Here is a 16,522-nt window from a genome sequence, read left to right on the forward strand (position 1 = left end):
GTTGAATTGTTCCTGAGTTCAGGTATGGTTTAGGTTAGTCCCTTACAACTCCAAAATTCTGTGATACTTTTTATCTTGACATTCAAATCCCATGATATAATATGGTTCTTTTTCTAATTTTCCATTCTTATCTTTTTCGAGATCTTACTTTCTTTTGGGTACTATCAAGCCAAAACTACTACTTTTCAGCTACTTGTAAAAACCCTGTGCCTTTTTTCATCCCATCTCCTGTGTCTGGAGTTAACCTCTCTCTACACTTGTCTATTTTTCTTTTTTCTTTTAGGGTCTAACTTGAGTGCCACCCTATCCACAAATCTACTCTTGGCATTCTCTCTTCTCCAGTTCTCCTCTTCCTCCTCCAGTCTTTCTCTAGATTTGTTATAGAATTTAATCTGAACCTGCCCTTTGCATTTATCACCCTCCCAGGTTTCTTACTATAACTCTTCTCCCCTACCTCCATTTAGTTTGTAAGCTTCTGGAGAGGAATGTCTGTTTCATCTCCCGTTTTTTGTATTACTCACATTTAGCACAATGCCTTGTACTTATATATTTAACTTTTGTTGACTTACTTGGAATGGGAAATCCCATCAGGGGTAATGTGAAAGTCAAACATTACATCATTTAACTAGGGATGATATGACCTTTTTTAGGTAGTCGGGATAAAATACCTAGACTATTCAAGTGATACGAAGCAATTAGAACAGTGAATGTGTAATATTTTGTTTTACTTCTGTGTGTAAATATTTTAAATGAGCTTATTTCTGAATGACTTTTGAAAAAAGAATTATGGATTATTTTTAAGGCTAAGGTAAACTATTACTAAATCCTTCTGAAATGAAGTGATGATTAAGGGCAGTTTTTAACCTAGAAATTCTTAAATTCTCTGAACCACTTTAAAGCAAAATATGACAAATATGAAAAAAACAACAACAACTGTGATATGCTTTTAAACTTAAAGGAAACTGCTTATGTCCTTCAGATATGTTTGGCTGGTAAGTAGTCATTGTGTAAAATGTCATTGAGTAAAAATTTATTTTATATGATGTATTGTCAAATATGGGCTTTTCTGTATTTAGTACATCTTCCTAAGCCTCAGTAGTCATGGTCCTATATTAGGATGTTACTGATGGATTCCAAAGATTATGTTCGATTTTTTTTTTTTGTTTTCCCTTCATTTTAATCCTTTAGGGGAAAGACATTTTCAGAATACAATTCATTTAAAAGGACTGTCATGGAATCTGGTCTATGTATAGTGACTAACTTTGTTACACAGTTAACAGTATCCATTTCTAATCTTTTTCATTCAATTTTGTTGGGAATTTATACTTTGTTATTTTTTATTTTTAAGCTTGTAATGACCAGCCTACAGTCCATTCTAGAAAATGTGGATACACCAGAATTACTCTGCAAATGTGTGAAGTGCATACTTTTGGTGGCTCGATGTTACCCTCATATTTTCAGTACAAATTTTAGGGTGAGTTTGTGGGTTCCTTTCTTCTCAAAGGGTGATAGTGGTCCATGAAAGTCAGGCTGTCTGTAGACTGGTCTTTCATAATACTTCTGTCTTAGTGTGTCTTCTTTTATTTCTGGCATGAATTAACAACTTGATAGTTAATTTAAAAGATATCATCTCCTTGATAGGTAGTGTGGCATGGAGAATATAGAGTTAGAGCTTAGAGTCAGGAAGACCTGAATTAAAATATTGCCTCTGACTTATGCTAATTGTGTGATCTTGGTAAAATAATTTAACTTCTTATTGCAGATCAGTATTGCAGAAGAGGATTTTTATATTAGGGAATTCCCTACATATAGGAAATTACAGGTCCAGTTTGCCTTGTTTTCTTACCCCCTGAAATCATCTCACTGATAGCTTGTCAAAAACAACAACAATTTTCCCTCTTGGTCCTTTTTAGTTTTTTAGGCGAGAAAGAGTCTGTGGAATAGATGGTCTTTTACTTTGAAGTATACTGAAAATGGGAAAAAATAATAAATCCACAGAAACATTAGATTAATTAAAACCCTTTTTTCTCCCGCAAGGATACGGTTGATATATTAGTTGGATGGCATATAGATCATACTCAGAAACCTTCTCTGACTCAGCAGGTGTCTGGTAAGTATTTTAGTCTATAAATTTTAGAGTCTTTTTTTACTCTATAAAGATTAAATATTATGACTTAAAGAGAATGCATGCTGTATGGAAGTACTTGATTTTCTTGAATATAAATAACATTTTTTCTACTTTGTAGGAATAATGAGATCATTATAGGGAATCAGTAAATTTTTCAAAGGAAAGTAATTCTTAAGTGTTTTTTCTATGATGATCTCATTATCTGACTTAACATGAATAGTGACACTCCTTTGAAGTAGATGACAATTAGTAACTTAGTAAATTTCAGAAGTGGCGGAAGAAGCAAGTTAATTGTCATTAGTTAAATTGGTTATCAAGAACACTTCTATCAAGAAATTAGGATAGATTTAAGGAGAATAGGCAAGTGCTTAAAAAACAAAGCAAAAAAAACTTTTAAATTGATTACATTGATGAGTAAATACTGTTTGTTGATTTTATTTATGTTCATTAAGTCTCCTTCTCTTCAGCATTTTCACTTCCTACCTTATTTGATTCTTAAAAGAAACCTGTGAAACAGGTAGACAGCTGGATTAGGTCTCAGTTTATAGAGAGTCAACTTAGGTTTTAATTTCTTTAAGGCATTTTCCCGAGTTCATTTGTCAAATTAATGGCTGAATTAAAGCTAGAACCAAAGTATTAGATGTAGTGAGTTTGTTCATTTTGGATTAATACCATATTTAGAAAAAAAACTTTTACATGTTAAATTTTGGAAGTTTGATTTTATATATACTTTTCTGCAGTGTAATATGGTATTTAAAATTATATATTTTACTTCTTGATCTAAAATGAAGTTAAATACTTTTGAAGGGTGGTCAATTTAAAAATTAGGGTTGGTCAAAGCCAAGTAAAATATATTTTCTTTGGTCACTCTCATCTTTTAAAATTTATCTTATACTTTCCCTAGGATGGTTACAGAGTCTGGAGCCATTTTGGGTAGCTGATCTTGCATTTTCTACAACTCTTCTTGGTCAGTTTCTAGAGGATATGGAGGCTTATGCTGAGGTAAGCATGTGAACAGAAATTTTTTTTTTTAATTTCAGCAGAAATTTTTAAAAATTTAAGACATATAACTACACCCCATAAATTATGGTATGTTGTCTCATTGTCACTGTCTTTGGTGGTATTATTGATTGTTTCTATGATTTGTTGTTTGACCCACTCATTTTTTAGGTTTAGATTATTTTGTTTCCAATTAATTTTTAGTCTATCTTTCCATGGCCCTTTATTGTACTTTATTGCGTCATGATCTGAAATGGATGCATTCAGTATTTCTGCCTTTCTGCATTTGAGTGTGGAGTTTTTGTGCACTAATACATTGTCAGTTTTTGTGTCGGTGCCACGTACTGCTGAGAAAAAAGGTATATTCCTTTCTATCCCCATTCAGTTTTCTCCAGAGGTCTCTTGTATAGTTCTGAAATTTGACTACAGTATTCTTTGGAGTTTTCATTTTGGAGTCTCTTTCAGGAAGGTGATCAGTGAATTCTTTCAATGACTATTTTACCCTCCAGTTCTAGGATATCAGGACAGTTTTCCTTGATAATTTCTTGAAAGATGCAATCTAGGCTCTTTTTTTTGATCAGGTAGTCTAGTAATTCTTATATATTTCCTGGATCTATTTTCCAGGTCAATTGTTTTTCCAATAAGGTATTTTACATTTTCTTCTATTTTTTCGTTCTTTTGATTTTGTTTGACTGATTCTTGATGTCTCATAGAGTCGTTAGCTTCCATTTGTCCAATTCTAATTTGTAAGGAATTATTTTCTTCAGTTAACTTTTGTACTTTCTTTGCCATTTGGCCAATGCTACTTTTTAAGGATTTTCAGTGGGTTTTTTTTTTTTCCATTTAGCCAATTCTATTTTTAAGGAGCTATTATCTTCAGGGAATTTTTGTGCTTCCTTTCCCAAGCTGTTGACACTTTTTTTTATAATTCTCCTGCATAACTTTCATTTCTTTTCCCAATTTTTCTTCTACGTCTCTTACTTGATTTTTAATATCCTTTTTGAGCTCTTCTAAGAGGACTTTTTGGGCTTGAGACAAATTCATATTCCCCTTTGAGGCTTCACCTGTAGGCATTTTGAGATTGTTGTCCTCTTTGGAGTTTGTTTTTTGATCTTCCATGTCACCGTAGTAGCTTTCCATGGTCAGGACTCTGCTTTTTGGTCATTTTTTGAAGTTGAACTCTGCTTTAGGGCATAGGGTGCACTGTCCCAAGCTTCTTGCACTGAGGGCCAGGGGCCTGGACACTATGTGTGCTGCGCTGCACTCCCCTTTTACCCAAGTGAGACAAGCCTTTCCTGAAGTCCTTATCTTAAGCTGGAAAAGTGTTTCACTCTGTCTTTTTGTGACCTCTGTCACTCCAGAATCTGTTTTGAGGCTTTATTCGTTGTTTCCAAGGGAAACCAGGGAGAGCTCAAACAACTTCCAGGCGTCTGTCTTCCATCTTGGTTCCACCTCTCTCTCAATTGCCAAATCTTAATGGTTTTTTCCCATTCATAATTTTTCTCCCTCCCACCTGCTACATTTGACACTGCTGACCATTCTCTTCCTCCTGGGGGCTCTTTCTTCTCTGGGTTTTCATGACACCTCCTTTCTCATAATCACTCCTCAGCCTCCTTTGCTGGCTCATCATCCATGTCATGCCCCCTAATTGTAGGTATACTTCAGTGTTGTTTCCTCGGCTCTCTTCTCTCCTTCCCCTACACTCTCCTTTGGTAAACTCATCAGCTCCTTTGGATTTATCTGTCACCTCTATGCAGATGACTCACAAATCTATGTATCTATCTCCACATCACCAATTGCTTGTCAGTAATTTCAAACTGGATATTATAGAAACATCTCAAACTCAGTATGTCCAAACCTGAACTCATGATTCCTGTCTCCATTCCCACCACACCTTCCCCTCTTCCAAATTTTCCTACTTCTGTTGAAGTCACCACCATCTGTCCCATCCCACCTCCCAGGCTGGTGACCCTAGCATTACCCTTGACTCTTTCTTCTCCCCTACCTTTCACATCCAATCTTGCCTTTTCTACCTCCACAGCTTCTCTTGCATCAATCCTTTTTTCTCCATTCAAACAACCATTTTAGTTCAGGCTCTCATCAAATCTCACCTAGATTATCACAACAACTTCTTAGTAGTTCTCCCTGCCTCATGTTTTTCCCCACAAATACCAATGTGATTTTCCTGAAGTGCAGATTTAATCATGTGTCTCTTCTACTCAGTCAACTCCAATGACTTCCTGTTACCCCTAGTATAAATTAAATTCCTCTACTTGGGAGTTCTGCTTCTGGGAGCCAAGATGGCAGAGTAAGAAGTAAGTTGCTCTCACCTTCTCTTATTGACATCTGAAAGCCCCAAAAATATTGACCTAGGAAAAACCCTGGAACAGTGGAGCCAGCCAAAAGATAGGGCACAGTGGTCTTCTACCCCAGGAAGCTTAGGGGATTAGTGGGAAAGGCCCCTCTTGCTCTGGGGAAGGGGGAGCAGTCCAGGATGAGAAGTGTCCCCACTAGCCAGCGGCAAGCTCCATCTCATCGTACCAGGGGGAGATCCTGAGACCCAGGGTGGTGGAGCAGGCAAGTGCCAATACCAGGACCCCCCAAGAGCCTCAGTACAGGCAGGGGAACTGGTAGACACCAGCTCAGAAAACTACCATGGTAACGGCATTCTGCAGCAGCCAAATCACCAGGTGCCTCAGCACAACTCTGGGAAGCACAACTCCAGTAGGCAAAGCTCCAGGCTGACGGACATCCTCCAACAACGAAACGTTCCTGTGCAAGGCCCAGGTGAGCAGGAGAAGGAGCTTGGGTACTTGCCCCCTGCACTCCAACAGGAGAGCTCAACTTTAAAAAGAAAAAAAAAAAGGTCAGGAAATAGGCAAACACCATGAGCAAAAAGCAGAAACGGACAATCACTATAGATTCTTATTATGGAGACAGGGAAGATCAAGGCACAAATCCAGAAGAGGACAACATTGTCAGTATACCCACATCCGAAACCTCAAAAGGGCATATGAACTGATCTCAAGCCAAAAAAGCCTTCTTGGAAGAGCCCAAGAAGGATTTTAAAAGTCAAATAAGAAAGCTGGAAGAAAAATTGGGGGGAAAAATGAGAGATATGCAAGAGAGAGGCAATTGCTTGGAAAAGGAAATAAAAAAATTAACTGTAGAAAACAAGTCCTTAAAAAATACAGTTGGCCAAATGGGGAAAAAAAAGTAAACTGAAGAAAACAACTCCTTCAAAAGCCAAATGGAAAAGGAGGTACAAAATCTAATAGAAGAAAACAATTTGTTAAAAATTAGAATTGGGCAAATGGAAACTAATGACTCCATGAGAAATAAAATCATTCAAACAGAAACAAAAGAATGAAAAAAATAGAAGAAAATGTAAAGTACCTCATTGGTAAAATAACTGACCTAGAAAATAGATCCAGGAGAGACAGTTTAAAAAATTGTTAGTCTACCTGAAAACCATGATGAAAAAAAGAGCCTGGACAATATCCTTCAGGAAATCATCAAAGAAAACTGCTCTGAGGTCCCAGAACCTGAGAGTAAAATAGTCATTGAAAGAATCCACCAATCACCTCCTGAAAGAGAGATCCAAGTTAAACACACCAAGGAATATTGTAGCCAGATTCCAAAATGACCAGATCAAAGAGAAAATACTTCAATCAGCCAGATAGAAACAATTGAGATATCATGAAACCACAGTCAGGGTTACACAGGACCTTTCAGCTTCTACATTAAAAGATTGTGGGGCTTGGAATATGATGTTCCTTCAGGCAAAAGAGCTTGGATTACAACCAAGGATCAACCCAGCAAAGTTGAGCATGATCTTTCAGGGGAGGAGATGGACATTCAATGAAATAGGGGACTTCCAAACCTTCCTGCTGAAAAGACCAGAGCTCAGTGGAAAATTTGATCTTCAAATACAAGACTCAAGAGAGGCGTAAAAAGGTAAACAGGAAAGAAAAAAACGTTATTAACAAGGGCAAACTGTTTACATCTACAAGGGGAGATGACGCTTGTAACTCTTTGAGAACTGTAATGTTATTATGACATTATGACATGATATACTTAGAGGATGTGGGTATAAGTTGACTTTGATGTGATGATAAAAATCTAATTAAGTGGTGAAAAGGGATTGTAGTGGGAGAAGAGGAAAGGAGGAGGCAGACCAGGAATCAATGCACAAAAACAATTGAGGGAAAGAAGGGAGGGAAATGAGCATTGTTTGAACCTTACTCTTATCAGATTTGGCTCAAGGAGGGAATAACATAATCAGTTAGGTATAGAAATCTAACACATCCTATAGGAAGTAGGAAGGGGAAAGGAAAAGAGAAGGGAGGGAAGAAGTAGAAAGGGTGAAAGAGAAGAAAAGGGAGGGGGCTAATAGGAGGGAAGCAGTGGTCAAAAGCAGAACTCTAGTGAGGAAGGAAAGAGAGAAAGGAGAGAGAAAAGTATAAACAGGGGAAATAGGACAGAGAGAGACACAGATGGTAATCATAACTGAATGTGAATGGGATGAACTCTCTCATAAAACGGAAAAAGATAGCGTAGATTGAGAACCATAATCCTACAGTATGTTTATAAGAAACACATTTGAGGCAGAGGGATACACACAGAGTAAAGGTAAAAGGCTGGAGCAGAATATATTATGCTTCAGCTGAAGTGAAAAAAGCAGGGGTAACAATCCTAATCTCAGACAAAGCAAAAGCAAAAATAGATCTAATTAAAAGAGATAAGGAAGGGAACTACATCCTGCTAAAAGGCACCATAGACAGTGAAGTAATATCATTACTAAACATTTATGCACCAAGTGGTATAGCAGCCAAATTCTGAAAGAAGTTAAGGGACAGGAAAAAATGGACAGCAAAACTATACTAGTGGGGGGCTTAACCTCTCCTTCTTAGAACTAGATAAATCTAACCACAAAATAAACAAGAAAGAAGTTGAGAGGAATAGAATTTTAGAAAAGTTAAATACGGTTGACCTCTGGAGAAAACGGAATGGGGACAGAAAAGAAGTATACCTTTTTCTCAGTGGTACATGGCACCTACACAAAAATTGACTACGTAGTAGGGCATAAAAACCACACAATCCAATGCAGAAAGGAAGAAATATTAAATGCACCCTTTTCAGATCATTATGCAATAAAAATTAATTGGAAACTGATCAAAACCTAAAAAATGAGTGAGTCAAGCAACAAATCATAGAAATAATCAATAATTTCATCCAAGAGAATGACAATAATGAGACAACATACCAAAACTCATGGGATGCAGCAAAAGCAGTTCTTAGGGGAAGTTTTATATCCAAAAATGCTTACATGAATAAAACAGAAAGAAGAGATCAGTGGATTGGACATGCAACTAAAAAAGCTAGGAAAAAGCAAATTAAAAGTCCCCAATTAAATACCAAATTAGAAGTTCTGAAAACCAAAGGAGAGATTAATAAAATTGAAATTAAAAAAAACTATTGAACTAATAAATAAAACTAAAAGCTGGTTTTATGAAAAAAATAAAATAAAATAGATAAACCTTTGGTTAATTTGATTTTAAAAAAGAAAGAAGAAATCCAAATTACCAGCATCAAAATGAAAAGGAATGAAGAGGAAAAATAATAATTAGGAACTATTTTGCCCAACTGTATGCCAATAAATTTGACAATCTTAGTGAAATGGATGAATGTTAACAAAAATATAAATTGCTCGAATTAACAGAAGAGGAAATAAAATACTTAACCCCATTTCAGAAAAAGAAATTAAGCCATCAGTGAATTCCCTAAGAAAAAATCTTCAGGGCCAAGTGGATTTATAAGTGAATTCTAATCAAACATTTAAAGAACAAGTAATTCCAATGCTATATAAACTATTTGGGAAAATAGGTGAAGGAGTCTTATCAAATTCTTTTTATGTTGCAAGTATGGTGCTGATACCTAAACCAGGAAGAGCCAAAACAGAGAAAGAAAATTATAGACCAATTTCCCTAATGAATATGATGCAAAAATTTTAAATAAAATATTAACAAGAGATTGCAACAACTTATCTCGAGGCTAATACACTATGACCAGGTAGGATTTATGCCAGGAACGCAGTACTGGTTCAGTATTAGGAAAACTATCAGCATAATTGACCATAATCAACAACAAAACTAACATATCCTGTGATTATCTCAATAGATGTAGAAAATGCATATGACGAAATATAATACCTATTCCAATTAAAAACACTAGAGAGCATAGGAATAAATGGAGTCTCCCTTAAAATGATAGGTAGCATCTTTCAAAAACCATTAGCAAGCATTATGTGTAATGGGGATAAGCTAAAAGCATTTCCAGTAAGATCAGGGGTGAAACAAGGTTGCCCATTATCACCACTGTTACTCAATATTGTACTAAAAATGCTTCAGCAATTAGAAAAGAAAAAGAAATTGAAGGAATTAGAATAGGCAACAAAGAAACAAAACTATCACTCTTTGCAGATGATATGATGGTATACTTAGAGAATCCTAGAGAATTAAGTAAAAATTACTTGAAATAATAAACAAATTTAGCCAAGTTACAGAATATAAAATAAATCCCCATAAATCATTGGCATTTCTATATACTACTAACAAAGCCCAACAGCAAGAGATAGAGAAATTCCATTTAAAATTACTGCAGACATAAAATATTCGAGAGTCTACCTGCCAAAACAAACCTAGGATCTATATGAACACAATTACAAAACACTTCACACAAATAAAGTCAGATCTACATAATTGGAAAAATATCAGTTGCTCATGGGTAGGCCAAGTTAATATAATAAAAATGACAATTCTACCTAAATTGATTTACTTATCCAGTGCTATATCAATCAAACTACCAAAAAATTATTTCATAGAGCTAGAAAAAAATAATAAAATTCATCTGAAAGGAGAAAAGGTCCACAATATCAAGGGAACTAATGAAAAGAAATGGTAGGGAAGGTGGCCTAGCTGTTTCAGATCTTAAATTGTATTATAAGGCAGCAATCAAGTAGAATAGGTTCGGTGTGCAAGACACAATAGTCAGTGACTATACCAAACTACTATTTGATAAATACAAAGACTCTCGCTTCTGAGATAAGAAGTCACTGTTTAATCAAAACGACTGGGAAAACTGGAAAATAATAGTATGGCAGAAACTGGGCATAGACCAACATCTTACACCTTATACCAAGATAAAGTCAAAATGGGTACAAGATTTAGATATAAAGACTGATACTATAAGCAAACTAGGACAGCGAGGAATAGTTTACCTTTCAGATCTATGGGGAAGGGAAGAATTTATGACCGAACAAGAGAGAGAGGACATTATGAAATGCAAAATGGATAATTTTGATTACATTAAATTTAAAAGTTTTTGCACAAACTAAGCCAATGCAAGCAAGATTAGAAGGGAAGCAGAAAACTGGGAAAGAATTTTTATAACCAGTGTCCCATTTCTAAAATACGTAGAGAATTGGTCAAATTTATAAGAATACAAGTAATTCTCCGATTGATAAATAGTCAAAGAATACGAACAGGTAGTTTTCAGATGAAGAAATTAAAGCTATCTATACTCACGAAAAAATGTTCTAAATCACTATTGATTAGAGAAATGCAAATCAAAACAACTCTTGAGGTACCACATCACACCTATCAGATTGACTAACATGACAAAACAGGAAAATGATAAATGTTGGAGAAGATGTGGGAAAATTGGAACATTAATGCATTATTGGTGGAGCTGTGAACTGATTCAACCATTTTGGAGAGCAATTTGGAACTATACTCAAAGGGCTATAAAAATGTGCATACCCTTTGACCCAGCAATAGCACTTCTAGGGCTGTATCCCAGAGAGACCATAAAAATGGGAAAAGGACCCACATATACAAAAATATTTATTATAGCTTTTTTTGTGTTGGCAAAGAATTGGAAATTGAGGGAATGCCCGTCAATTGGGGAGTGGCTGAACAAGTTGTGGTATATGAATGCAATGAAATACTATTGTGCTATAAGAAGTGATGAGCAGGCTAACTTCAGAAAAACCTGAAAAGACATATATTCACTGATACTGAGTGAAATGAACTGAACCAGGAGAACATTATACACAGTAACAGCCACATTGTGCGATAACTGACCTTGATAGACTTGGCTTTTCTCAGCAATGCAAGGATTTAAGGCAACTCCAAAAGACTCATGATGGAAAATGATATCCACATCTAGAGATAGAACTATAGTCCTAGTGCAGATGGAAGCATACTATTTGTTCTTTTCTTTTATTGTTTTGTTTTATTGCTTCATTCTCATGGTTCCTTCCATTAGTTCTGATTCTTCTTTATATCATGACTAATGTGAAAATATGCGTAATATGAATGTATAAGTAAAACCTCTATCAGATTGCAGGCCTGTCTTGGGGAGGAGGGAGGAGAAAATTTAAAAGTCAGTCTTATAGAAGTGAATATTGAAAATTAATAAACTATTTCAAAAAAATAAATTTTCTTCTTGGCTTTTAAAGTACTAGAAAAACCTGGACCCAAATTAACTATGTAATCTCATTATACATGAATTCCCCCTCATACATGCTGTGATACGGCCATATTGACCCTCTCAGCTTCTCATGTAACGTAACTATCTTTATGATACCAGTCTCCACGATTTTAGACTGGCAGCCTCTCCTGCCTAGAATGAACTCTTTTGTTGCCTCTGCTTTATGGAGACCTTCTCTTCAACACACAAGTATCCTTTAACATTAACATCAAGCATCATTTGCTTGAAGCTTTCTTCTTTCTTTACCTCCTCCCACAATTGTTAATACCCTCCTTTCCAGACTACCTATTATTTAGCAACTTTGTTTTATATTTGCATTTATTTATGCTGTACACATCCATATTTGTATTTTCTTCCTCCTTAGAATGTAAGCTTTTTTTGAGTCAAGAGTATTAAATTTTTTTATACTTGTAACCTCAGTATCTAGCATATTAGCTGGTGCATGATAGGGATTTAAGTATCTACAGGATAAAATTTACTCTTTACCTTGGAAGTCAAGATTTTTCACAAAGTTTTTTCATCCCTATTCCTCCAATAGAACTTTTGGCTCACAGTAGATTGGTCTGTTTTCAGTTATGTAAAAAACTTATGCACATTCTCACCTCATAGCCTTTACTCAAGACATTTCTCACATCTGAGTGTAGGTTCCTCAACATTTTTTCACCTAGATTAAAAGCCTGAAGTTTTCTTTAAGACCTAATTCTATGTTGCCTTTCCAGATTAGTCCAGTGAAAAATTTTCTTCTTCAAATTTATAGCATCTGTTATCCATATCACTTACCACAATACAAGATGGTATAAAATTTCCTGTGTTATTTTGTAACTTAACTTAATGTATTGCCTAATTTTTGAGTGTTTTCTCTACCCTACATAATTGGTAGATTCCTTAAGGACAGGGATTTACTTAGCAAAATGGTGTATAAGAAGTAACAGCAAAAGTATTTGTTGAGTAAGTAAATCAGAAACCTTTTGAAAATTCTGAGAGACGTTATGTAACTAGTCTGTTTTAATATTTTGTGGATGAGGAAACTGAGGCATAGAGAGTTGAAGTTTCTTGGCCAAAGTTGCCAAGTGAGTAAGTGGTAGAACTTGGATTCACAGAAATATTCTTGTCACTCCAAATACAGTGATCATTCTACTGCACTGCTAGAGTAGAAATTATTTCCTTTATCAACTAGATTTAATTAGCATTAATTTGAAAGAAGAGATCCATTTCCTTTTTCCATTTTTTTTTTGTTGTCTGTACCAAATATTTACTTTTCAGACTAGAATTATTTTTAATCTGTTCATGGGACTTATTTACTTACATGTATTCATAAATGACTGTTCTGTATCTTATTTAGGACCTCAGCCATGTAGCCTCTGGGGAGTCAGTAGATGAAGATATTCCTCCTCCATCAGTATCATTACCAAAGTTAGCAGCTCTTCTTCGGGTATTCAGTACTGTGGTAAGAAGTATTGGGGAGCGCTTCAGCCCAATCAGAGGTCCTCCAATTACTGAAGCATATGTAACAGATGTAAGTTTTTTTTTAAAGTACCCTTTATATATCATTAAGAAAAAAAGAGAACCTCTCAGTTCTTTAAGCCCTAGTAACTTTTAATTTTAACTGTTCTAACAAACTTGATTATCTGTTTTCTCAGTTTCTTAGTAAAATGATTAAAAGAAGCAAATCAGGAAGGAGGAGAGGATTGCTTAAAGAGGTAGACATGCTGACAACAAAGGAAGAGACAAAAGCTATAAAAGAATAGAAGTATAGCAAATAAGAGCCCATTTTTAAAGAGACAAAACAGCTCTCACATCTCAGCAGCTATTGAGAGTATCACTGTATTATGGCATAGTATAATAACATGTTTATAATAATAAAGTTAAGATTATATCCTCTGCTTAGAAAGGCAGGGAAATAATGTAATATATTTTAGAATGATTTGTATTGTGAATGGTTTCAAATTATTTGTGGTTAAAAGGATATAAACCTTCAAGACAAAAATAACTACTTAATGATTCTATAATGCTTAGATAAGTCATATCTTTCTGTACTGATAATCCTTATTTAATGACAAGAATGGGTTAGGTAGTGTTCTCATTCAGATAAATGAGATGAACACATTGATGTGTAAGCCAAATCTCTGCATTTCACGTTCTTGTTGTTCCTGTCTTTGTTAGAGCTATGATTAGTCTTTAAAAGCTCCAAGAAGCTGTGGCATGCGCAGTGGCCATACCACCATAAAACCATCTCAGTAGATGGGCTAAATAAAATTGAGGGTATTGAAGAGGCCTTGAGCCCATCTGTGAGTTAGGGGATGTCTGCTCCAAGCATGTGAAGACTTCCCCTGCTGAAATGGGTGGATAAGAACAGTTTGTTCCTACAGCCATGAAGGCAGCTGAAGTAGGCACTGTAGAGGTGCATACAGCTTGGTTAGACATTGAAGACACTAAGGTCATCCACTGCATCATGAGCTATTCCCAATCATCTTGATTTTTGTCTTGCCACTGGACTTCAGTGACTCTGGAAGAGAGGCTGACAACTTGGTGTAACTCTGTCTCAAATCCAATTCATAAACAAGTCAAGACCCCATGATGTCATTGACCCTCTTCGGAAAGGAAAGATAAACAACAGCAAAAGCAGATCTGTAGGCAGTTAAATAGCTCACTGAAACATAAAGTAGGGGTAGCTAGGTGGCGCAGTGGATAGAGCACCGGCCCTGGAGTCAGGAGGACTTGAGTTCAAATCTAGCCTCAGATACATATAACACTAGCAGTGTGACCCTGAGCAAGTCACTTAACTCCATTGCCTAGACTAAATAAATAAAGTGAATCAAGCTGATTAATATTATATAACTATCACAGATTTTAATTTAGACTTTTAGTAAAAAGCATTTTTAATCCTATTTAGGCTTTTTAATTGCTTTCTTATTGTGACCAATGATTAAAGAATTTTGTTAAAAATTATTATATTCTAGCATTAGTCTACTTTCTTTTCCCTGATTTGTATTCATTGGAAATTTAGTATATAAGTAATGATTATCCTACTTGAAAAATTATTTAAAATGTTCTAAAATATACTCATCCTGGCAACTAGTACTTATTGTTGGTCAAAATCTTTTCTTAACTTTTGAAACAGTCCACAGTTTAAAAAGGAAAATGGATCAGTTGCAAGAGCAATAATGTTATTTTGCTATTCATCATGCTTAGGCAACTTGTCATCCTTTTACAAAATCTCTTTTATTGTTAACTTTAGTTACAACAATAAATTTGTATTAGAATGAATTCCAGTTTAGTCTCTAGAATTTTCTGGCTTAAGGCCATTTTAGTGTTTTAACAACTTATTGAACATCCTCATTATTTAATTAATGTAAAATACTCTTATCATTTGTAAATAAATTCAGACCAGGACAGTGGAGAGAACACTGACTTTAGAGTCAGAGGATCTGGATCCAAATTCTGGATCTGATAGCATTTTGGCAATCTGACACTCACTTTGACAAGTCACTTAGTAGGTGACTCCCTGAACCTCAGTTTCCTGACTGTAAGATGATTGGTTGGAGGTTCTTTCTACCTCTAGATCTCTGATCCTGTCATCCTAACAAAGATTATTTTTTTTAACAATAAAAGATAACTTTTTTTTTTAAAAAGAATTATTTTTCCCCTTTTGCAGGTACTGTACAGAGTAATGAGATGTGTTACAGCAGCAAACCAAGTGTTTTTTTCTGAGGCAGTTTTGACAGCTGCCAATGAGTGTGTTGGTGTTTTGCTTGGTAGTCTAGACCCTAGCATGACTATACATTGTGACATGGTCATCACATATGGATTAGATCAGTTGGAGAATTGCCAGACTTGTGGTACAGATTATATCATCTCAGTCTTGAATTTGCTCACATTGGTAAGTACTTCATTCTAGTTTTTGTTGCCTTTTAATTTATTGAGTTATGGTTTATTCAGGCCTTTGAATTTAAAATGGTAGGTTGGAAACTTTTAAAAATTTACTTTTAGACATTCTTTATATACATATATATTTTTTTTTTCCAGCCAAAGACAAGGTTTATTAAAGATCTGCCATATTGGCCAGAGTCTTTAGGAGTCTGAACATTAGTGAGCTTTTGGGTAGATTATAAGAATCTGAGCACCTTAATAGTGACAAGATGGACCTTATGTACAGAAAGACTGTAGGAGGGATCTAGGAATGGCCAAGTAGTTTGGGGTAACTGGAGGAAAGGTTTAAGGAAGATCTGGATGAGTGACCAGTAAGCTGCAGTGAACAGAACTCCTGGGACCTGGACCACATGGCCAAGGGAGAATGGAGCCTAGTTAGGGTTAAGGGTGGGAAATGGCTGGGGGCCATAGGGAGGTAAAACAGTGGAGAGCTAGGCTTGATTAAATGTAACAGATTGGGCATAGTCACAGTGAAAGGCCAGTTGATGGGATTATAGCCTCAGGAGAATGCCAGAGATATGGCCATGTGGGAAACAGATTTTTTTCCTTTTTGGGGTCAACATCCCATCCTTATCATTCCCCCTCAAACAAAAGGAACTCAAATACTTTTGGGGTAAGGGGCAAAGGTCTTGGCTTCTGAAACTGCTTCCTGCTGGCAAGGGGTGTAGAGCTGTCCCTGCCTGGAGGGGGTTCCAAAGTGCTGAGAGGGAATGATTGGGGGACATTGGCTAGTAGCCACTGTTTACTGCCGACTGTAGGTGAATGGCCTGTAGTCTGGAAGACACAAATCTGACAGAAAACACTGCAGGTTCAGATATAAAGTAGGGACTAGATTAGGGCCCAAATATGAGAGGATAAAACATCCTTAGCTCTCTTTGGATTCAGATAATTCAGTTTTCCAACCATGCAGTA

General features: G+C 35.7%; 1 protein-coding gene across 3 annotated transcripts in view; it reads left to right on the forward strand.

Annotated features, from left to right (window-relative positions):
* LOC114052506 (serine/threonine-protein kinase SMG1) overlaps positions 1 to 16,522 on the forward strand; it is a 120,517-nt gene that overhangs the window by 34,574 nt on the left and 69,421 nt on the right. For all 3 annotated transcript variants that reach the window (XM_027875166.1, XM_027875165.1, XM_027875167.1), the window contains 5 exons: positions 1,349 to 1,474; positions 2,038 to 2,110; positions 3,033 to 3,130; positions 13,023 to 13,196; positions 15,336 to 15,560. In XM_027875166.1, coding sequence (XP_027730967.1) covers positions 1,349 to 1,474; positions 2,038 to 2,110; positions 3,033 to 3,130; positions 13,023 to 13,196; positions 15,336 to 15,560 — 696 coding nt within the window. The remainder of the gene's footprint in view (positions 1 to 1,348; positions 1,475 to 2,037; positions 2,111 to 3,032; positions 3,131 to 13,022; positions 13,197 to 15,335; positions 15,561 to 16,522) is intronic.

This window comes from Vombatus ursinus, unplaced genomic scaffold (assembly GCF_900497805.2).
Source record: "Vombatus ursinus unplaced genomic scaffold, bare-nosed wombat genome assembly UNPS02014807.1, whole genome shotgun sequence".
Classification (NCBI taxonomy): Eukaryota; Metazoa; Chordata; class Mammalia; order Diprotodontia; family Vombatidae; genus Vombatus; species Vombatus ursinus.